The sequence below is a fragment of the Strix aluco genome, chromosome 5, assembly GCF_031877795.1.
Source record: "Strix aluco isolate bStrAlu1 chromosome 5, bStrAlu1.hap1, whole genome shotgun sequence".
In the NCBI taxonomy this organism is placed as follows: Eukaryota; Metazoa; Chordata; class Aves; order Strigiformes; family Strigidae; genus Strix; species Strix aluco.
In genome coordinates this window covers 20,499,388-20,522,543 of record NC_133935.1, presented here as the reverse complement: position 1 = coordinate 20,522,543, position 23,156 = coordinate 20,499,388, and the positions used below count along the sequence as shown (strand labels likewise).

The window sequence follows — 23,156 nt, the reverse complement described above, 5'->3', positions numbered from 1 at the left end:
ATAAAGCCCTGACTTCATTCAACTCGGCTCCTCACACGCTGCTTTAGGTAAGTTGTCTTCAGCCAGGACGGAGACAGACAGCCTTGGACTGCAAGATACTAAAAGGAGGACACCTGTAGCTCGGATGCGGTCAACACAATTACTTGGCGGATCCTTGAGGACCTCATTATTTTAAACTTAAAGAATAGCGATCTCCCTCCCCATCTCTCCCACCCTCTCTTTATTTTTTTTCCCCCAAACAATGCTTCTTTTTGACCTTTCCCAAGGAGAAGAGCTACAAAGCAGCCACTGTGCTTATTGAACTGCCTCCCCTGTATCGCTTAATTGAGAAGGTAAGTGAGGCAACTGTGTACATAAGCTTTGGGTCATTTGTGTATGTGTGTCTGCATCACTCTCTCTTCCCCCCCCCGCCCCCGTTTCTCTCTGAGTCATAAGCCGGGGCTGCAATACACACACACACACACACATCTCTGCACTGCAACTTTCACTCAAGCTGCAGCTCTGCTGAGACTGTTTTGTTTAAATCATGTGAGGCTTCATTATTTTTATGATGAGACATGAAATACATGCAAGCGGAGGATGCTGAGTGAAACCCATCCAACTGTATGTCTCGAGAAATAGCAGTCAAAGTTAACAATGAATTGCAGCACCACCACCACCCCGTTATTATTGTTATTATTATTCTTGCTTCTTCCAGAGCTTCTCGAAACGTGCTCTCAATTACCAAGGGAGTCGGTTAATTTCCCACTCCCCGGCTTTAATCCACAAGCCTCCCCGTACAGCAGATTAATTTGCAACTGGTTCGGTGCAGGGTTAACCCTTTGGGCAGAGGGGAGGCAAGAGAGCGGCCGCTGCCGGGGTGGGGAGCTCCGGGGGGGCGGGGGCGGCTGGGGCGCGCACACGGGCTCTCGGGGTCCGGTCTCTCGCAGCCTCCCTTGGACCGGAGTGTGAGAAGGGCAGCCAGGCTGGCGTTAAGAAATAGGACTTCTGCGTACCATCTTTTAGGTTTTTTTTCTCTCTTTTTTTTTTTTTTTTAACATCCCTCCTCTTTCTCCCTTCGTACCGAGCACGATGTGGTATGCTAACGCCGCATGTGACAGTTTAATCAAACCCATTTGTTACAACAAAGCTAAGAGACCACTGGGATTATAGGCTTATGGGCAGAGTTAGGGGAGCATGTGGCTTTGTCGCTCGCCATCGCCGTGCGCGGCCGGCGGCTCGGGGTGTGCCGCCCCCCCCCCCCCCCCCCCCCCCCCCGCGCCGCCGCCGCCCCCCCGCCTCCGCGCCCGCCGGGCTGCGGCGCGCCGCGCTCCCCGCTCACTTGACCCGAGCCGGGGAAGCACTTGCTACTTTTGCCGGGATTTGGTGCTTCAATGAGAAGGAGCTCTCCAGGCGCCCGTAAATCAACTCATGCAGAAAAAGGAGAAAAGTTTTGGTAAGGTCGGCGGTCTCCTGTTTCAGTGCGCCCCGAGCAGAAGCGGTGCGCTTTAAGGTAGAGACGGGAGGGGGGGGGGGTGGGGGGGGGGAAAGGGGAGGCAACGAGAGTGTTTCTCTTTCCACTTCCATCCAGAATGCGTTGCCGTAGCATGTGTTTGCGTGTGCTCTAGAGAGACCCAAAATACCGCTGCCTAGGACAGCTCTGTAGGACCGCTGGTTAAACCAATTAATTTTGCTAGGTGCAACACATATCGCTACGTGCTTTCCCCACACCTCCCGCTCCCCTCTTGCTCCCCCATCGCCCCGTCCCTGTGATGCTTGGAAAGGAATTAGCACAAAAGGCTTGAGCGTCTAACTCCAAAAGGGATTCTTTGTTGTAGAGTGTATGTTTCTTATTTATTTTTTTATTTTGCATGTGAGCTGCATCAAAATTGAACTCAGTCTTGCAAATCTCTTGTTGGCCTTTGCCAAGCACTAGCACTTTGCTGCCATGGTAACTGTAATTAAACTGATAAGAGTGGAAAAATGTCAGTATCTCTGAGCCTTGCAGCTGCATTGGAGAAAAAGGGAATCAAATTGGTTCCCAGCACCACTGCTCTAAAAAAGGAGGGAGGGAGTGGGGGGGCTGGGGGGAGAGGTGGGGGGGACACGGCAGGGGCAGGAGCACAGCTAAGCAGCTCCCGTCCCTGAGATCTGGGTACATCTATTTGCTGTGCTGTCCCTTAGGGGGCTACAGCCTGCAGGGATGCTCTGGGCCAGTGAACAGAGAGAAACAAGCTTTTAGGCCCAATCTAGCTTTCAAAAAGAGAAGGGGAAAGAAGAAGAGAAATCTTTTGTTTGGTGTCTCTTGGCAATCGACTAGCCATGTTGGCCAAATTCTTTTAATCTGTATCACTGCTCCCAGCTGTGGGACTGCATTCCCATTTTTAGCTTTTACCTAACCTCTTCTTTTTTTTTTTTTTTCTACTTCCCAACCCACCTCCTTAAAAAAAAAAATTGAAAAATAATAAAGAAAAAAATGGGATGCCTCTATAGAAGAAGGGGCAGAAGGTGAAGTTTAGTTACATACCATGGAAAATTAACTCGAAAGTATACAGAAGAGACTATATTCAGAGTACTAAAATCCTTACTTTTATTTTTTTTTAAAAAACCCTGAGTGTTACGGAGTTGCGGTTACTTTGTTGTGTTAACTACAGAAGCTGAGACTGTGCGGATGAATGGCACAGAACAAGAGAGCATAATGGAGGCAATCAACCGTTAGGCTGGTTCACAATGCAATCCAGGCAATTAAAAGCTCACCAGAGTTTAAATGAAATGGTTCTACTTATTTCTGTGCACCACACTGCACAGCCTATTATTTATGTCTCTTTTTTTAATTATGATTTCCCTTAAACTGTCAAATAACTCAGAATAGCAGGGTCTTGGAGGCAATAAGAATTTTCCACAGAACAATTTACATGCCAATCTAAAACTAGTTACGACTCCTGATGTGCTACATGCGAGCTCTGAAATGTTTCTTAGCTTCTGAAACCTTAACTTTTTTAAAAAAAGTCTGTGTGTGTATTGTCCTGAATAATTGGAGCTCTGAATGCTTTTAGGATGAAGTTACAGAGTGGAAAAGCATCAGAAAAATATTCTTTTTATCTTCTACTAGATCTCTAACTCTCTTGTTGGCTGCATATTGTCTGTCAGCTTGCCGTCTTTTAAAGACTAGTGCACTGATATTTAATTTGCTCCAAACCGATTTCTATTTGTTGTTGAAGTAGAGGCAAGTTTTCCCTTTCTTGCTGTACACATTACTGTCCTTGGTAGAATCATGTGTATGGCTCTGCAAAGGAAGGGGGGAGAGCGGTCCTTAAAAGTGATCCAGTGCATAATGATATCCAACTCTTCCACTCTTAACATGCCTTTCAATGACTGTGTACCACAAACCAGAAACTGAGTTCTGAGAGTCTTGTGCCTCACTCAGCATTGTCAGGGGCCAATCCTGCTTACAGATGCTACTACATCACTAACAAAATATAGTTCATTATGTCAAATCTTCATTCTCTTTGATTTTCAAGAAGGATGATGATTGGAGTGAAATGGATTTTTGATTCTCTGCCTTCCTCCAGGAGCCTAATTTAGCTTTTTCCAGCAATCTTTCCTCTTTATCCTGAAATTCATAGTTACAAATCAGTTGACAGTGTTTCATCACACAATAATAACAATAACCAGGGATGGGAATCAGTTGCACTGAACTTATTTTGGGAGACTGAAGGAAATCTGAAAACCTGCAAATCAGGTTATGAAGTTCTCCCTTCAAAAATCCTAAAGGTGGTGGATGGTGATTAAGAATCTTACTCCTGACACAGCTCTGCAGTTTATGTGCTGTATCTTGGGGACTGGGGCTGGAGGGAGAGATGGAATGGAGGGGAGGATAGAGGAAGCCCTTGAAAGCATATTGGGGTGAAATAAAAGGGGTTTGTTTGACAGTGACAGGCTAGGCACTGAAATTTCTCAGTTCTGAGAACAGATCTGTGCTGCAGAGCATGGGTCAGACTGCAGAACTGAAGGAAAAGCTGGGTTTGTTTTTTTGTTTCGGGGGCTTTTTTACAGCCTAGGTGTAGCACTGATGGAATTGTATGGCTTTTTGGAAGTTCTCCGTAAGCTCTGCTTTCCTGGGGGAGGAGGAGAGGAGGGCAGCCAGGCAACAGTGCTGTGTGCCGCCACCTGATATTTCAGCAGCGAGCAGTTTGGAAGGTTTTGTGGGTGCTGTCAGTCTCTGAAAGGGTCATTCCTGTGACCTAAGAAATAAATGGGTACTTAAACCACAGCCTGTGAAAAGCTGGCTGATGGTAAACTGCAGGAACTCTTATTGCCAAATTAAGAGAGCGCTAAAAATACACTAGTACGTATCTGAAAAGTGTAACTGCATTGGAGATCTTATGGAAACATTAAGGGGAAGAGAGATGGTCTGTGAGGTGATCTGCATTATGGTGGCTTGTCCAATACGGAAAAAAAATAATAAAATATTCTGTTTTCAAAATTAAGTGATTTAATTCAGGGCAAGTGAAGAAAAGGGCATCTGCAAAGAATTCAGAGACATATAAAACACTTCTTGGAGCGCTATTTTGTGCTTTGTTCTGTTTAGAACCTTTCTACACTTCAAAAAAAAGAGTAACTTTTTTTTACAATGAAGCCATAGTTTGGTGGTTTTTTTTTTTTTAACTTTCATTAAAATAGAAGCAGCTTCATTGCAAGTAAAGTACGAAAAGATCAGATCTATCAGAGGAGAAAGCATTCCTTCCCTCCAAAAGCTGCTGCAGATTGAATCCCTAATCTGAAGATGCTGCCAGTGGGATGTCAGCACCACCTTCTCTCTCAGCCTTGGGAAAATAGACGTGCAGCGTTGCTAGCACTACTTCCATGGGGTGTCTGCCCCTTTTCATTCGTCTCTACGAGGAGGGTTTGGGCTAACAAACATGAATGACAGTGCTCTGTCTACTTTTCTCATGTAGCAAATGTCTCAAAAACTGTGCAGGGGTATGTGCAAGATTGTGCAAGCTGCAATTTTATTTGTAATAGAATAACCTTGTGTTTCCAGCATATACCTCAGGAATTATCAGGCTTGATTATTGCAGTTTGCTCAGATACTGCTGCAGCACCTTGTTTCCTTCAGACCGCGCAGGACAGTAGATCAGCCTGGATCAGAGACTGTCAGCCTCCGCTCTCTAACCCGCTTCCTTATCAGGCGACAAAATTTTTACATTAAGATTTTTTTCTTTAAAGCCTTTAACTGTGTTAGCTCCTAGTTTATCCTGGTTTCCCTCGAGCTAAAGATTAAAGTCCTAAAACAGCCCTTCGTTCTTCTGAACTTTTTTACTGAGTTCCAAGAAGTTGATACAAATTGTGGCCGATTTTATGCATTTGTCCTCTATGTGGCCGAAGAGGGGGGCTGGGAGTAAGCCTGTTGTTAGCGCTTGGCAGGTATTTATACTCTACTGTGCTATGTAACTTTACAGATTAAGGCTTTTTGACCAAGTGAAGGTATTGGAGTTCCAGCAGGACTTCTCTTTACAGTCTGGTATAGGTTCTTTATTAATCTCTGATATTTTCACTGCTTTTAGTCATTTATTTGTAGCCATGTTATTTTGCTGCTTCATGTATGTACCCTGGATTCAGGGGAGTCAGCTGGCAATTGAAAATCCTGTAAAGGCTCAGCCTTTGTTTTATGGTGCTTGCTCGAGCCAAGATGTGTGTGTTCGTTCCCAGATCTGCCACAGACTTACTCTGGAGCCCTGTGCGGATCGCTGGATCTCATCCTCCTCCTTGTGAATGAACAGCTTTTATGAGTCTAAGTGGTACAGGAGCTATGAGAGTAGCACTGATTGGGGAGTAATGGGAAGGCAGCAATGCCACTTTTTTTTATATTTACTGATAGAAAAATACAGACCTTAAGCTTCTCTTATGAACTTTAGATGTTATGCAGCAGTATTGCCATGGTACTTTGGGATGCCCACTAGAACTGTCTGTATATAACCAAACAGCTAATTTAACAGATAAATGTATTGCTCCAAAACATGTAATAGAGCATATTGCAAAGAGGGGATCAAGGCTGTTGTGCTCATCTGTCACAATAAGAATTACTATTTCTAATTCAGTGATCATCTTCACAGGTAAAACTTGGGAGTTCAGTTTGGTAACCCTGAAAAGTCACTTAACCGGCTCTACAGTCGCTGTGGTCCACATAAATTCAATGTGTTCCATGTACGCATATACATACAGATCCCTGGGATGCCTCAGCTGTTGCAGCATTTAGCCTCTTGTCTTTGTAGCACTAATACCTATAAAGGCGCATTGTGCCATTACTTCAAAGATTACACTCATTTTCGTGTTTTCCTTATGAGAGCTTTTTTTTTTTTAAAAAAAAAAAAACAGACAACAAAGCAAACCAAACAAAAACCTAAACCCCAACTTGTTCATGTTCTAGCTCCCTGAGCCTGCCTGTCTGTAGTGGTGTGTCACAGCACAACCAAGATCTGCTTGATAGAAGCTGGGACTATAAAGCTTGCTTAACAGTAGGTAGTAGAGCATTCTTGATCAGGAGTTCTTGAATTTGCTTTTCTTTGTTACAAGACTCTATTTGACCTTTCCCAGCCTCTGCTTAATAACAGGGTGCCATACCCTGAATTTTGGGGTAGTATTTGCCAACAGCATTCGTTCCTCAGTCTTAACAAATTCTCATTGTAATATTCAGATGCATGCTAATGAGTAGCATTTTTTTTGTTACATCTCTGACTGGCTTTAAAACAATGAGATAACCTAATAATCGAAGGGCATGTCAGTTCTCTCTTTGGTGCATGTTTGATGTCCAACAAAGCATCCGCAGGGCTATGATTTTGCTTATTCTAAGAAATTACTTTCAGAGAATTGGTCTGAGTATTATGGGATGGCAGTTCGTGCCAAGAGAGACCAGTCTGTGAGCACTTCGGGGCAGTGACCTTCTCTCCCCGTTTACTGTAAAACTGAGGGCAATTGATTTTTGTATGGATCTCTGGAAGCTGGCTGTGGTGCTCTGCATACCGTCGCTCAACTGTGTTGCCCTTTTACCAGTTCCCTCCCTTAAACAGTTGTTCAGGTGTTTGAATTGTTATTTAAAAGCTCTCTGCTATTACATCAAAAGTTATATGTACTTAATGGACGCTACTGTACTTCTTGTCCTGAACTAACTATTGGCTTAAATTGGGATTGGAAAGTGTGGCAGAGTTTTTTTATGTATTTGTCAAGTTAAAAAAAACCCTAGCAACTCTCTGACCTTATGCAGATTATTTAAAATCAGATTTTTCAGAAGGTCCTTACACTACAGGTTGTAACTAGAGATGGTGGTACCGAAATCTCTAGAAATCTGATTGCTGAAATCTTAAAAAACACCCCCTTGCCAGCACCAAAATGTCTGTGTCAAACCTCCCTGAAACTCTGGCCCTGAGCCTCTAATAGCTTCAGTCTTTTCTTCTTTAGGATCTGAAGTGCTTTTATACTTTATAAAGATCGTGCAAATAGGTCCAAATATGTAGATTTAGCTATGTTTGCCATCATAGATATGCTGTTTATTTAAATTTTTGGTTGCTAAATATTGGATACCTTGGGCAAAAGTGGATGACTCTTCAACTGAACTGTTTTAATTTTTCATTTTAATTTTTTAGTCCTGCTGCTTTTCAGCAAAGAGACCAGGTAAACAAGGTGTTAAAAAGAAGCTGTGGAACTTACAGCAGTGGAAGTTTCTGCTCTCAAATTTATTTTAACGTTGTTTTCAGCTTGCTGTGGACTATCTAGGTTATTTCATCCTATCTACATGATTGCCTTTTTAATGAACTGGGTGTGGGGTGAGCAGCGAGGTGGAGGAAGAAAAGGGCAAGACTTGCACTCAAGAATATCTGTTTTCACTCTTTTCTTGTCTTGTTGCATTTCAGGTATACAAATGCTCTCAGTCCAGCCAGACACCAAGCCGAAAGGTTGTGCTGGCTGCAACCGTAAGATTAAAGACCGATATCTTCTAAAGGCCCTGGACAAATATTGGCATGAAGACTGCCTGAAATGTGCCTGCTGTGACTGTCGCCTGGGGGAGGTGGGCTCTACCTTGTACACCAAAGCCAACCTTATCCTTTGTCGCAGAGACTATCTGAGGTAGGCCACATCCTTCTTACATTCACTGACAAACTTGCTAAATCTGTTCAGCCCTTCCTACGTAGTCACTCTTGCGTAAGTGGTACTTGGGGATTAAAGGGCCGAATATATGTGGAGGATGAGAAAACAAATACCGCAGTATGGAGTTAAAACTAAAGTCTGAATCAAAAACCACATGTAACCAGGTCATGTGGGTGGTTGCCAGTTTCCTGATGCTAATACTACGGTCCTGTGCTCAGAGGAGGAAGAGGATAGAGTAAACCACCCGTGCTTCCCACAGCACCATACTCCCGGGGAGCTGGTGGTCCCCTCCTCCTTCTCGCAGCACGGTGATGGCCAGGCGCAGCAGCCTGAAACTACACGTGTGGTTTTCACCAACTCCAGCGCAGGGTTTGAACTCTGTAAGTGAGGGTTGCTTACCCACTTTTGTCCTCTTTATTTGCCAGAGGGATTTAAATTGTGGCACTGGAAGTTTTTATGAATGTTGCCATTTAGCTGTTAGAAGCTGGGCCAAGATGACCAGCTGCCTTCCCCGTGCTAGATAACCACATAGCTAGTAGGCTTGAATCCCCTCTGGTCCTGATTTAACGTGGTGACCTGGGTGGGACGTTGGGTAATGTGTTGCCACTTCGCAGAGATAGCAAATCATCATGATTTTCTATCTTGTTTGCTTGTGGACCTACGTTCTCAGAAGTAGTTGAAGTATAACTTGTAGCAAAGTACTGATGAGCAGCACCAGGCTAGTTTATCTGCAGATTGTATATGAATAAATAGGGCTACTTTTCAGGAGCTAAGTTTAATTGGGAAGATTAGTCTCCCTAGGCCCTCAATAGTAAATAGAGAGAAAAGGCTCCTCTGGGGTGATTCAGAGCCCCTATTTCCTATAAGACCACCTTTCCTCCATTCCCTGTAGAGGGGGCCTAGTGAGACTAGCTGCTCCAGGCTAACATGAACTTCTGGGAATATTTCCCCTGCCCCTGTAGTGAAGCCTTTTCCTTTTAAAGGGACATTCAAGTCAGTAATACATTGGGGAAAAATTAAATTTCTCTTTGAATATGTTAACTTACAAGTTCAGTTTAAGTATGGGTACCAAATAGGAAGGTCCCACGCACTGATCAGTTCCCATGTTGTACAGCATGGGTAGGTTGGAGCAGGAATCAAGACTAAAGCGTTATTAACAATTGCTGGTGCTCTGGCTCTCCATGTTATAACCTGTTTTTCCTAGAGTGGGACAAAAACCTTTGCAAATGAGTTACGCTTTTGTTGAGCTGGGGCTGCAAGACAGATCGGGGTTCTTCAGGCATGGGCTTGAACTACTAATTGGTAAAAGTTCTCTCCTACCCATTAAAACTCTGAACTGAACGCAAGATAGAGTGCTGGGAGTTTAGCATAGAGTCTGCATCTTAAAGCCATTGTGTTAGAGGTGCCAAAGAAGTAGGCAGCAAAACCTTACTTTTCAAAACTGTCAGGGAACTGTTTCAGTAGAAAGGAATTTTTGTACATGAACCTAGATCCCTTGCATTCTTAAAGCATATGTCTGTAGAGGGGTCAGAACAGCTTCTGGGGGGAAGGTAACACCCTAATTTTCAAAACCCATTTTAATTTTTTTTTTTTTTCTGCGACAAGTGCCTCCAGGAGTGAGAAAACTCTGCTATGGCTCTTTGATCCAAGTTCCAAATTTACTGAAGACTTTGAACTTACTGAATCTTCCAAGCAGTAGTGCAGCAGATCCAATGTTTTAAAATCAAATGTTTAAAATCAAAAGCAAAAGTGATCTAGTAGTAAAGATATGAGCAAAGCATTTCCGCAGCACAGATGCACACACACATACTACACATACTGCTGCTCTCTGATCTTTGAAGGTCTAACAGGAGTAAATATTTTGCTAACAAATTGTTCAAATTCATACTAAGTGATTCACAGAAAGGAGACTGCATTTTTTTGTCATGACCACATTCAGAACTGGTGTTTCAGTTATTTGTTCATACACAGTATTTTGCACCAGTGAAACTGTATACATGAGAAATACTATAATCAGTGCTAAGATGTTTCTGATTTTTGTCTCTGGGTTTATCTGGTCTTAATGAAGCTATCTTGTCATGAACCTTTTTTTAGTGATTCTTGTGAGTGCATAGATTTAAACTTGGTATTTACACTAAACTTCAAGCTGATGCACTTAAGGTAATTGCAGATAGTCATTTGCCTCATTGCGTCTTATCTACTTAGTTATGCAGTGAACCTATAAAAGTGTTCTTTTTAATGCTAATGCAGAAACTAGTTAAATGTTCTCTAGCTTTGTAGTCAAATAAGCTTTCGTATTTAGCAACCCACTTGATATGAATTTAAAGAACAAATTACTTTGTACTAATGATCAGATTAGGGCTCGATTACAGTTTCAAACTATGGTGGTTTTTTTTTTCCTTTCTGACCACAAAGGGAGTCTTTGCTACATATAAAACTGTTCTAGCTTCCTATTAATTTATGTGGTGCCCTCTAGAGGATATGTGGCTTGCATGATACTATAAGGAGTAAAATTGCTTATTAACTTGTCTCTATGTGTTCATTATATCTTTCAATAAGACAGCCATTCTACAGATGCTATAAGCAATAATGTAGCCAGTTTGGGTGCTTTAACATTCATGGTTAAATTTGCAAACTATGTGATTGTGTCTTTGGTTATTTGCAAAGATATTTCTACTATTTCTTGTACAGAGATGTCTGCCAAAAAACTAAACACTCTCTTGGCCCTTTTGTTCTGCATTTGAGCCTTGAGGTATCCACTTCGGTGAGCTTTTTATAAATGTGTCTTCAGAACGTCAAAACTTGCTTTGCTTTAGCTCTCTCCTTTGGTAAAATTAGTTAATTTTACTATATTAAAACCTTTTTCTCTGGGTTGGGGTGAGGGGTTGAAGGGATGGAAGAAATTTTTAATGAGGTAAGGAGCTTAGAAGATGCTTTGGGTGTGAGAGGCTTTACCCTGGAATCTGATTCATGCAAGTCACTTCAGTGGTTTCAGAGGTGGTATACGACACCAAGGGTATTAAGGTGGCCGCAGCAGGAATGAACTCTGTTTTGTTAACGAGGATGAGAACTGACTGGAGTAAAGAAAGGACTCAGTGTTAGAAATAACACACTCGGTGAAAATTATATGCAGAATATAATTCCCCTGCAGGCTTCTGTCTCCTGCTTATACACTCTTGGGTTAGAAAGTGAAGACTTAATTTAAGGAACTTAGGTTTACGCCAATATTTCAAGTCCATTTACAGTAAGTGAAATATGCAAGAAGTTTTTTTTTTCCCTTTTCTTTTTCCCTCCAGAGCTGTATGGTGACATCTTAATGTATCAGCCTATCCTGCTCTGTCCTCTCTTCTGACTGGCAGCATGTCCATTTACAAGCACAATATTCCCTTTGAAATCTGTCATTACTGCCATTAATGACCAGTCATTATGTTAACAGCCCTTGGGCTGTTAACATGTCAAACTGGTTGTTAACTGGAATGTTATTACTTATTTAAACCGCAGGTATGAGTTGTGTGAAATGCGCTTTGGTTGTATGTTCTGGGCTGCTTCTGCTCAAAACAATAGGGAAACAGCGGAGCATTTATCTTTGGGGTGCCAAGGGATTTGCTTTCTGTTCCATCTGCTCGCTTGATTTCTGCATATTTGCGAGGTCCTCCTACCCCTGGGCAGCCTCCTAATTTCAGGTGCAACTATGTGCAATCCTGCCTCTTAGCCTTGTGTGCAAATGGGCAGCCGCAGATATTTCCAGATGCACAGTAATGCCTGCTGCATATTTGAGATTAATATCTGGCCCCTAAAAGTGTAAAATGAAAGACCAACAATTACATGTAACTCAGTTGTATTAAATAATGAGCTTCCTCGGATGCAGCAAAAATATGAAAGTACAGCTGTGCTAAGCTAGTAGCAATGTAGGTCAATCACCCTTTTCACTTAGGTTTTTAACTACGCAAACCCTGCTGAGCGACCAATGACTACAAAGTGCTGTTTCATTCCTATTTAATTTTGGCAGCATTTTACTGAAGAGCAGGCATTCATGCAGCTAAATTATCTTCACCGTTTCTGGTTTTAACTCCAGCTCCATGACACTAAATGTTGGAGTGCATATCTCTTAGTAAACACAAAGAATATGGTTTCTGATTTATTTTTTTTTTCAAATCCATCTCTTAACGTGGAAATTGAATTAGAACTTTTATTACTTTTTGCATAATTTCCCATTCCAGGCAAACAGATCATAGGAAAAGGATTAACAAAACTAATATATTGGGGTGGAATTGCCCTTAAACACATCTAGAACCTTGCCGGGGACAGGGGGTATGGTGACACAAAAGTCTAACCCCCACACTGCCCAACCTTGGCACTGAGTTTGCTTATAAATGTACTGCAGAATTTAAGAGTACCACTGAATAACTATGAAATGAGTAGATCACTATTCCTGAAGAAAGGGGCAGATCATGTTAGGTTTTTTTTTTTCTTCCCCACTTGCTGGTTCGAACACCTGAGACAAGCCAAGTTTTTAAAATACATATATTGGATGACATGTTGTAAATAACGAGACGTGACTACAGAAAGTAAAGTGTTCAACCATAAGCATTGTAAAGATGCTGCTTCTGTAAAATATTTAGCTTGTGAAAGGGTACAGACTGAAAAGAATAGAGTTTAGGAAGCAGACTTTTCCTGTACAGCTGCTCACACTCTAAAGGCAATTATTATTTTAAAAAAATATTACATCGGAGTACTTAGACTTAAAATGTCTTGTGGCCTGGTACTGATTAGCAGATACCGTTTCTCTCTCATGTTCTGGAATGTTCACATTAGGTTTTGCAAGCACCTAAAGATATCAGCTCTCTTAAAAGCATGTATAAATATTCTATATGGATATTTTCACAGGTAATGGGTTATAAGGTGCTTTAAAAATGACACCTCAGTATGCTGCTTGCCCAGCTTGATTAAATAAGGGTAGATCTTGAAAGATTTAAGCATTCTGAGTTTTCAGGAATATTGAGGTATTTACACAAGTGAGGTTTAAGAGAGCTCTGCTTTCTTCATTGAAGCTTTGTAGACACGAACCCCTATTTATAAACGAATATCCTTGTTGCAACTGAAGTATTCAAGGGAGTACCAGTTTGCAGGAATAAGCCCTAAAAATATTTTTATATATATATAAATGGTACATGTAATGGTCTGCTTGTACTAATTTTGCTGTGTATGCAAGATGAATGTTCTCCTAAGTTTACATTAATTATATCATTTAACATGTCTAAAAAAAAAAAAAAAAGGCAATAATACTCTCTCTCCCACTAATTGCCAAATGTTTTGAAACCCTCAAAACACCTTAACAGTTTTTGAAGGGATAAGGGTGTACTACAAGGAGAGTAATGCACGTACTCACAGTTAATCCACCCAACTTGCAAAGAATAATGCTTTTGATTTAGTTACACTCTGGCTAGTTAGACTTGTTCTTATTTTAGTTCATCTGTGATAGCTTTTAATAAGAAACATTCAATTAAGCTGTTAAAATTGGTGTTTAAGTCATGTTGAAATGCTGTAAAATGTGTGTACTCAAGTTTGACGTTCTTCAGTAGTTCCATGTGTTTCCCTGTATCTGCTGGTATTTTTCTTCAGAGCTGCCAAATTTTTAATAATTGTGTTATTTTTAGTGGCTTAAAATACAGAGTTTAATTTCCAAGAATGTGAATGTTCCCTCTTATAAGGCTTCTTGAAAACCAAACGCTTCTCGTGTGTTGTCAAAATACCTCATTAATCCTGCGGAAACTTCAAAGAATTTCAGGACACTTTTCAGATGAAAGTACAGTGCCTCTTAAAGCCTGTCCTATAGCTCTTCATTACCTTTCTACAGTATCGTGTATTTTGACGGAAAATTATTTTACTACAAAGATTTTTGTCAATACATAGCAGCTCAATAAATCTTAATAAAAGTGATGATTTTGGGTCAGCCTAGGTAAGTCTGCAGTGCCAGAGGATGGGACAATCTTCTTGGTGAAAGAAAATTCTATAGGTCTGCTTAGTATTTTCTGTAATTTCTTTTAAAAGAAATGCAACTTTCTTGATTTCTTCCTTGCTGAATTTTTCCTCAGAGGTGACTTTGTGACTAGTGTTTTTATGAAATGTTTAAAATAATAGCCATATTAAAGTTATTTACTTCAGGAGTAAATATTATCAACTATATTATGACATATGATTTAGCATCCAAGGTTTAATTGGAAACTTTCTGCATTTTTGACCAGAAGCATATGTGAAAGAATGCAAGAATGCATCTACATATAATATAGTAGAAGAATATCTTATTGCCTAGCACAGAGATGCCTTTAAGAAGTTCTGATTTCTGCTACATATCTGTTCCTTAAAAAAAAAAAAAAAGTGTATTTAATTTGTTTGAAACTTTAATTATATTTTGTGGATATTTTATGCAAAACTGAAAAACAAGTCTCTACTATGTAATTAAAATAAAAAGTTTCTTAATTTTGTTACATTGTATTTGCAATATTCTTCAAATATTCCAGATAATATATCTTTCCTCCTTGATGTGAATGTTTGAATAATATGTAACAAGCATAGCTGTTTTTCCTAAAAATGTAGTCCCGAGCAAAGTGAAAACTTCAAATACTGCTCACCTAGAAAGAGAAATTTCATGTAAAATTTCATAACAGATAATTGAGACTTGGCCATAGAAATGGACAACATAGTTACATGCTTTCAGCCCTCCTGACCTTAGGAATTGCTTTCTCTTTTAATTTCTTACTGAAGTTCAATATATTCATGGTGGATTTGGAAATACACAGTACTCAAATGTTTTCTAAATTAAATTGGTCTTAACTATCACTGTCCTTAAGAATCCATATTTTGGGTATGCCTTACTAAATGCGTTGGCTTTTGATGGCTAATTTCCCAATGGATTCCTTAGTATGATAACGGATGAGCTTCTAAATAAATCTAACTAATACTCACAAGATTATTTTTTTTTCTGATCAAAATATTCTTGAATTTTTGAAGTTTTTCGGACACAAATATCTGAAGCAATGAGTCTACATTGCCAAAAGCTTTACAGATTTTCATGTGCTTTCCTGTAACGTAATTCTGGTAATGTTGTTTCACACCTTCCTGAGGCTGCTTCTTGCATATTCTAAATCAATTAGCCTTTGGCACTTGAGTCTCATTGTATGTGATTGGTATTTTTTAAAATGGCTATGTATATCAGTAGATTCATATTTTAAAAGAGAAAAGGCTAAGTCATGTCTAGAATGTGCTGCTTTTTCAGATATATGTATGAATCTATCAGATTATCATCTTCCTGAAAAAGGATGGATGAAAGAGCTAGCTGTACCTGATCAGGCAAAAAAAAAATATTTCTATAATGGGTTAAAAATAATTGAAATTTGGATTTACAGAACTGCTGGTCCTGCTTCTTTCTAATATTTAGATTATTAAAACAAAAACAAATGACTTAACCCAAATGTATTAAAACAAAAACAATTGAAACCCCTGAAGCATATCCTGGGTGACAAATTCCCAAGAGTAGTATCATATCTTGACCAAATACTAATGAGAATATAAATTGCTCAAACAACAGGGTAAGTAGTTCAGCCAAATTTGATCTTTTAGCAAGTCACGTGTCAAGATGAAACAATATACAGCTAAGATACCTTGCAAGCTTTCCATGCTCCTGTCCTCTCTGCACATCTGCTTAGTATGATACGTATGCATATATTTATGCAGAAATCATGGTGGAATTCTCCACCCTGTGTTATACAGGCACTCTCAATACGGTCCTGTCTTCAGCTCATCAGTTAAGACAGACTTTAAATGTTTCTAAAACTTAAGCATCTTGTCAGCCCCATGGCAATTGGTGAGGTTAGTTTCAGGAGTAATTTAAGCACGTGCTAAAATGTCATGTTGGAGTACCAGTATAGCAAATTCACAATTCACTCCCTCTTCCAGTCTCACATCAGAACTGCAGCCACCAGCAACTGGAAGGTATTTAGCACCTATTTTTCAAAGAGCACAATGGCTTCAATTATTTAACTGCAAAATATTTTCCTTTGGGATTAGAGTGAACCCTGTTTATCTATTTTATAACAAAACACAACACAAGGGAATTTTTCACTAGCAGGAAATCGCTACTTTTATAAAAGAGAAGAGCATGTTCAGCTGTGGAATGATGTTCCTCCTGAAATTCTCCTGCAGGTCTTGAGTGAAGTGGCATTCTGTGGTACTGGAATTTAAGCTTTTCATCTTCTATTTTACAAAAATGATAATGTCTTATGTTGGCATATAGTGGATGAAAGTGAGAATTGCACAACATGCAAAGAGAAAGTTATTGGGGGGGGGGGGCAACGGCAGACAACATCAGAGATTTTATTATATCTTTACTACCTTTGAGGGAGGTGAAAGTGAATAAGTGAGAATAAATTAAGTTCTACATTTGGATATACTGTAAGTGACGGTATATTGGACTAATTAGGAAGACACTATACTACACCAGGTAGCAAATGTCCCCTTGCTCTTGTATTACTGCTTTCATATCGCACCTTTGTCTTGAACAAAGCTTGAACTTTGAATTTTATATACAGGCGTTATCACTTTTTTCTCCTGATACTAAAATGTGCAAACTGCTTGTGAATCAAACCTTATTTTTGTTCAAGACAAGCTTCCAAGCCATAAATATCAGCATATGCAGAGTCTCAGGTTCTAGCTTAGTGAATAGTATTTATTACATTGTAACACTGCATTGAACAGTGTTATTGTTCCACCATGGGACAAAGTAAATGTTATTTTTTTTAAATTTTATAATGTTGTTTCTTTGTAGATATCTTAAAGAGAAATATGTATGAGAGAAAAATTGATGTGAATACAGAGTTAATCATTAACACACATCCCCTTTAAATACATCTGCTCTAAGAATCAGAGGAATTTAGTATTGCCAATCAAGTTCCAAAAATAGTTCCAGTAACAATCACTGAACTTGGTTTTGTCTTTTAAATAAATTTTTAGGAAGGATTTCTAGGTAGTGATAGCTTAAGTGAGTTACAGGTTATGGATTAGGGATGGTAATAAGAATTGCATTCTCTCTGAGTTATTGTTTTAGTTCTCATCTTCTGACACTATGGTTGCTTCTACATAAATCTTTTTTCTGAAGTCAAGACTGTTACCTTCAGAACTACTACTCTTTCTCAAAACTTGCATTAAAAAATGAAGATTGTCTTTTTGGTTTAGATGGTAGAAAACTTAAAAATTCATCTTCCTATAAAGAAAAAAATTGCATTTCTTTACTTTCTAATTTGTGTTAAATTTTACACAGAATTCAGAAGTTTCTAGGATTTGAGATTTGGGTTTACAAAAAAATTCCCAAAACTTTTCCAAGAAATCTTTATAAGCTTAATGTGCCTGTCTTATACAAGGTGTCAAGAAGGGGGAGGGCAGTCTCAATAAGGAGCTGTTCTGCACTAGTTTTTGTTGGCTTCCTTATTTAATTTGTAATCTGGTATGTTTAAGAACACTTTATAGTAAAATAACATTAACCCTAATCCTACAAATGTATACTACATGCTTGACTTGATGTACCCTGAATAATCCTATTGAAAGCTATAGGGTCTATTAATTTAGAAACATGCCTTAGTAAAGCTAAATATTTAAAATGTGAATGGTTTTGCCTGCAAATCTGTCTTGAATTGATGTGTCCTTGGTTTCTGTGTGCTATGTACTATACAGCAATTACCCCTACCCAGAGCATGACGTCCCTCCCTGGGCCCCTGGACCAGGAAAAGTTCAAACCCACAACTCTGCTCCTGGCCAGGCACCTTGCTGCGGTGTCTAGGATGTCAATCACAGTTTTGACACCTGTAGCAACCTTGCCCTGTTTCTCTCTGATGGAAAGAATGGTTATTTGTATGCTAATCCTACGTACCACCACCCCCAAATCAAACTGCTGGTAGATGATTTAAGGGTCTAAGGCTAGGCTTGTCTCTACAACCCATTAGCAGCTCATTGGCTCTGCTCTCCACAGTTTTCCTGGGAAACAGCAAATGGTAGGAGGTAGGACAAAACTTTATTAAAAAGCCCTGGGATTTTGTGTTGATGTTTATGAATCTTGGGTTCTTAATTCACCACTTCTTTGTGCTCCAAAATTGTGCTAATGAACCTGTCCTGTGTACTTAGCAGCTTTGGGCTTCTAGAACGATGTGTTCTTTTTTATTAAGATATTAAATTCATGCATTTTTATGCTCCATATAGTATTAAAAAAAAAATCCAGCATAACATTGAATACTTGTAACAGGGAGGAATAAAAAGTAAATTAAAATATATTCTTTCTGCTCAGAATTTCACTTATTAAAAACAATCTTAAAACCTAGAGGAAATGCTGCAAACCTTGCAGCAAATGTGCGGGTTTTAATGAGCCTGGCTGTAGTCTGAAGTTAGCCAAGAGCGCTTCCCCCAGCACCTCCTTATCTAATTCAATCATAATGTGGAGTGAACCACTAGTAAAAAGTCAGTGAGCAAAACAAAGAGAAATGACTACTTCATGAGCACACATCCAAAGATGGGTGTCTTCTGTGGTTTTCTGAGGCCTTTCATTGTGATCCATGATGTGTCCCTGTCAGGGTCCCTATTACTCTCTGTCTCCGGGTGCAGCACAGCCTAAGCGTTTTCTGTAATAGCCATAACAGCAGCTTACTACTTCTCCCTATTCCTTGTGTCTTTTTAGTAGGTTCTAATCTGATAATTATAGGTAAAATATACATATATATTTTACAAGAGCACATCTGAAATGCGCAAGGTGGGTGATAGTGCCCATTGAAAGTTCTTTAACAATTTGGCCACGGAGTAGTTTGAAGGTGAGCACAAGTACAACAACTTCTTGCTATGGTAAGCAGATGATTGCTTTCATCCAATTTATCTCCCTCCTTATACAAATATACCTTCTCTACTAAAAGACCCCCGAGGTTTACTCTGAATAAAAGCTAGTATACATTTGCAAAATTTACTGTAATTTGTCAGATTATCAGTCTTGATAGGAATGTACTGTGTCTGAACAAATAACTCTGGAACCAACTATCCTAAGTAATCTTATTATTAATCATGTAGTCTTACTATGTTGGCAGACAAATAGTTTTCCTCATGGCCTGTTGAAAAAGGTATTTTTATCTATTTTATGTATGTGTGTGTATAAATATATGTGTAAGGTTATTTTAGAAGTTGTACAATCACTCTACAATTTTTTTGTCTGATGCTTTCATTTTTACCACCTCAAATCATTTTCTTCTGAAGTCCAGCTCTTTCTCCTCATAAACTGATCCCTCTGGTTTTAAGGTGTGCTTTTTGGAAAAATTAGTTCTTGCCACCAACTCCTACGTGCCTCATGTTTGGTTTATTTGTGCAATACTGTTGATATTATATAAGTAGTGTAGTGTTGCTTTTAGCAGAGTATCAAAAAGCTGGTTGATCAAATAGGGATGTATATTCCTTTTCCACCCAAAAAAAAAAAAAAAAAAGAAGAAGAAAATAAAATTGGAATGGGGAGGGGAACAAATTTAGAAAATAATTGCAAGCATGTTTAGTTTCCCAGAAAACCTTGCCTAAGTGGAAATACGTGATTTTTGTCAGTGTAAGCCTGGAAACCAGTACCCCTGCAAGGCACTAGAGAACTAACCTTTTAACGTCCCAAACTTTGAAGAGCTGTTTTATGCATGCTTTTAAACACTGCTTCTTTGAATCCTTAAGCTCTAGCTGACCTCTTGTGGAACTAAATCTAACCTAGACCCAGTGTGCTTGTCTGTTGAGAAGAGGCACTGAAAAGCACAGTTCCACAGCTCATGTGCTATATTATCTTCCAGTAGTGCCTTGCTTTCCAGATTGCGTGGCAACATCCAAAGATGGCATCTTCCTGATAGGAGGAATAGACCAGATATGACCTGTGCATTTGCTGTCTGCCACAGGAAAAAAAAAACCAACCAACCAACCAACCAACCCACCCAACATACAGCAGTTACTGCTAATTCAGCCTTACTGCAGTGTTGCTTGCTGAAGGCACTACTGTTGATGGGTGGTGGATGCACTGCAAAGTTCTTGTGTCTGCCTCTGCTTCAGTGGCATGTGTCTGGTAAGCACCATAGTCCCTTCTTCCTTCTGATGTGTATGAGGGGCAGAAGTAGGTATGGCTTTAGTTTTTATATGAAGAAGGTAGAGAAGCAAAAGCGTTAACAGTTGTACCTTTTTCTCTGCTTTCCCTGAAATTTCAGAATGCCAAAGATGACAGAAGCATGATGCTGGTGTAAGCGACTGTCCTTCCTCATCAGTAATATTTGGGGAGGAAAAATTATTAAACTGCAAATTTAAGAAAACGTGTCAAGAGAAGACAACATCAGTTGTCGTTAGATGGGACCCCTGCTTTCTGTTCCTAAAACTAAATGCATTCACCAAGACAGCTGCATCTGGGCAGATCACTCTTCCGTAGACTTTCAGTCTTGCTGTCAATTTTCTATCCTCCTTGTGCTCAAAGGGAACACCATCAAACTGGACAACTCCGCACTTTTTAGTGATTGGGAAAGAGTGACAGTTCGTGTGCTCCAAACTGAGTGCTTTTGCTGCAAGATTAATTCTGGAGATCCTCTGTCATTCTGGATGTGAGGGTGTGTGAACAGAGGCTGCCCATTACTTGCAGAAGTTTTGGTAAGGAAGAAATCCCTGTTGGGAGCAATCCAACCTTTCCCTGTGTTCTGCATCACTGTTGCCAAACTGCCCACCCTCACCCCCCAAAAAACCACAGGAGGGAAGTCCTATCACATTCTACCAGCTCCTCCATAATGAGGATATGAAAATTAACAGGTGCTCACTAGAAAATACATGAAAGCAGCATGTGCAGCAAGTCAGAAAATGGCTAAATGATGGCAGCAGACATTTGGCTCTGCCAGATTTAAAAGGTCAACACCAAAAGGCAGGTTGGGAAAAAAGTTCCAGTCAAGGGGCAAGAAAGAATAAAGGCTTGAAGTCAAAGCATGTTGCTATATTTGTCCCAACATAAATGATGTCTAGTCACACATATATTTATATCAAATATTTCTTCTTATGGTCCTAACTATATTGGGCATGCTGGTTTTGCTTCCTTAATGCAATCTCCAAAGGTCAATCAAGTTAATGAGTCAGGATGATGAGATTAGATATTACTTTAAAAAATGACCAAAAACATGTGTTTGGAGAGGGGTTTGAACATGTCTCTGATATGATTCTATCTGGTTTACTCCAGGTTCCTTTATCTTTTCCTGGAAACACTGTGTGAACTGAACTGATCTCCTTTAGCTCCGAGTGTGCTTTCTCATTCTCTGGTGATAGCTAAGGTGTCTGCATGTTCTTGGGGAGAGACGAGGGAGTCTTCTGGGCACAGGACAAAAATAAAATGACACATTTAAGTGCTTTTTCTAATGCTCCAGGGAGATTTTACTATCTGAATTGTGTGCAGTGAGCAGGGATTTTTCATTTCATACATCATTCACGACTTGCTGCAGTGATTCCAAAAAGTCACACAAGCTGAGTCGCTGCTTGCACCAAAGCACAGAATTTTTAGTTTGTGAGTTTTAACAATGGATGTCAGAGCTTTATTAAGGCTTCACCCAAAATTTGCAGTGAGGAGGTATGGTGTCAGGTGTTAGAGAAAAGAAGTAATGTGTCTGAGGACACTGGAGAGTACACAGTAGTGACTATGGCAAGATCCAGCATGTTTTTTCCTTCCTCGTTCTCCCATTGTTATTAGCTTGATGCACAAGGAATGTGAGCAGGTCCCCAGCTTTGCTTTAGTGTATATATTAAAGTCTTGTGGTAACACTAGCTGAGAACTTTGTTTTACATTAGGCTGTTGCACTGATACAGAGCTGTGAGTGGCATGTGAAGTTTGTCTCTGTTTTTACCTTCACATGCATTTATTTAGGATTAGTCAACACCTTTTTCAGCAGTTGTGAAGTGCCTCAGATGATATACTAAAGGTGAGGTGATTTAAATCTAGTTTTTCGAGTATTTTTCATCTGCTTTAGAGGCTTTGTAGCAAATGCATGAATCTTTAATTGCTATAGTAAGAAACAGTGGGTGGGGAGAAAACCTTTTATAGCAATGTCACCTATGAGTGCTGAAGTTAGACTGGCCTTCTGTGTCTGTCAGCAGAGTTGAAGTGAATGGATACACAAAACTCTGGGCAGATGGGTGAGCATCTTGTTTTACAGAGTTATGTAGCAGTTACCATCCGTGTGCCCACCGTGGGCTTTCTGGCTTTTCCTGTAATCTCCAGAAATCAAGTAACCTAATTACCTGGCAGCCTGTACAGATCAGCTGTGTTAAAGAGAGAGTTGCTACCGATGCTCTGACATAGCATTCTTTAGAAAAAGGGATGCAAATAACTCAGATTATTACCATTTGTTGAGGGTTTTTTTTAATGACAGAGGGGCCTGCATTCCAGTTTTGAGAAACTCTTCCTGGACAGAATAGCACCAACCCTCCAAAGGTGGGCTACGCAGAAGGAGGGAAGCCTTCTGCAGGAGGTGGGCCAACCGTCCCCTGTTCAAGGAGGTGCCCTTTCAAGGCAAAGGGGGAAACTATATACAGTTTCAGCACCCCTGGTAGGATCACCCTGTATAAATACCCAGGGCTTTCATTAAATTTTTCTTATGCAGAGAGCAGAGCAGCTAAATGCTCCCCCTCATATTGTAAGGGGGTGGGAGAGGTCAGGCTCCAGAGCTGACATGTAATGGTCATGATGGGCAAAAACAAGCTCCACACCCGGAAGGCTCTGGGCAGTAGCTCTCTGAGCAATGTTGGCTGATGTGACAGCACACCAGATTCTCCTCTGGCCTCTGCAGTGCTTTTTTTGGATGGCCTGTTGTAGCCCAGTACCATTCTGTTCTGTGCCCTTTCTGTTCATTCCCAGCCTAGGTTTTCCAGTTATACGGCTCCTTTCTGCTAGGGTGAGGGAAGCCCTGGTGGGAACCTCCCCAGAGAGGCCCTACTGGAGGCTAGACAGACTATTCAGGAAA

At 40.1% G+C, this 23,156-nt stretch overlaps 1 protein-coding gene across 2 annotated transcripts in view; it reads left to right on the top strand.

The window, feature by feature from the left end:
- The first annotated feature begins 247 nt into the window (after positions 1-247).
- LMO3 (LIM domain only 3) overlaps positions 248-23,156 on the top strand; it is a 57,062-nt gene continuing 34,153 nt past the window's right edge. The window contains exons 1-2 of one of the 2 annotated variants that reach the window (XM_074825364.1): positions 248-332; positions 7,890-8,103. In XM_074825364.1, the coding sequence (XP_074681465.1) occupies positions 7,898-8,103 (206 nt within the window). In that variant the 5' untranslated portion in view covers positions 248-332; positions 7,890-7,897. Of the gene's footprint in view, positions 333-1,315; positions 1,436-7,889; positions 8,104-23,156 lie in introns of those variants that run through there. The other variant, XM_074825363.1, reaches the window with a different exon arrangement.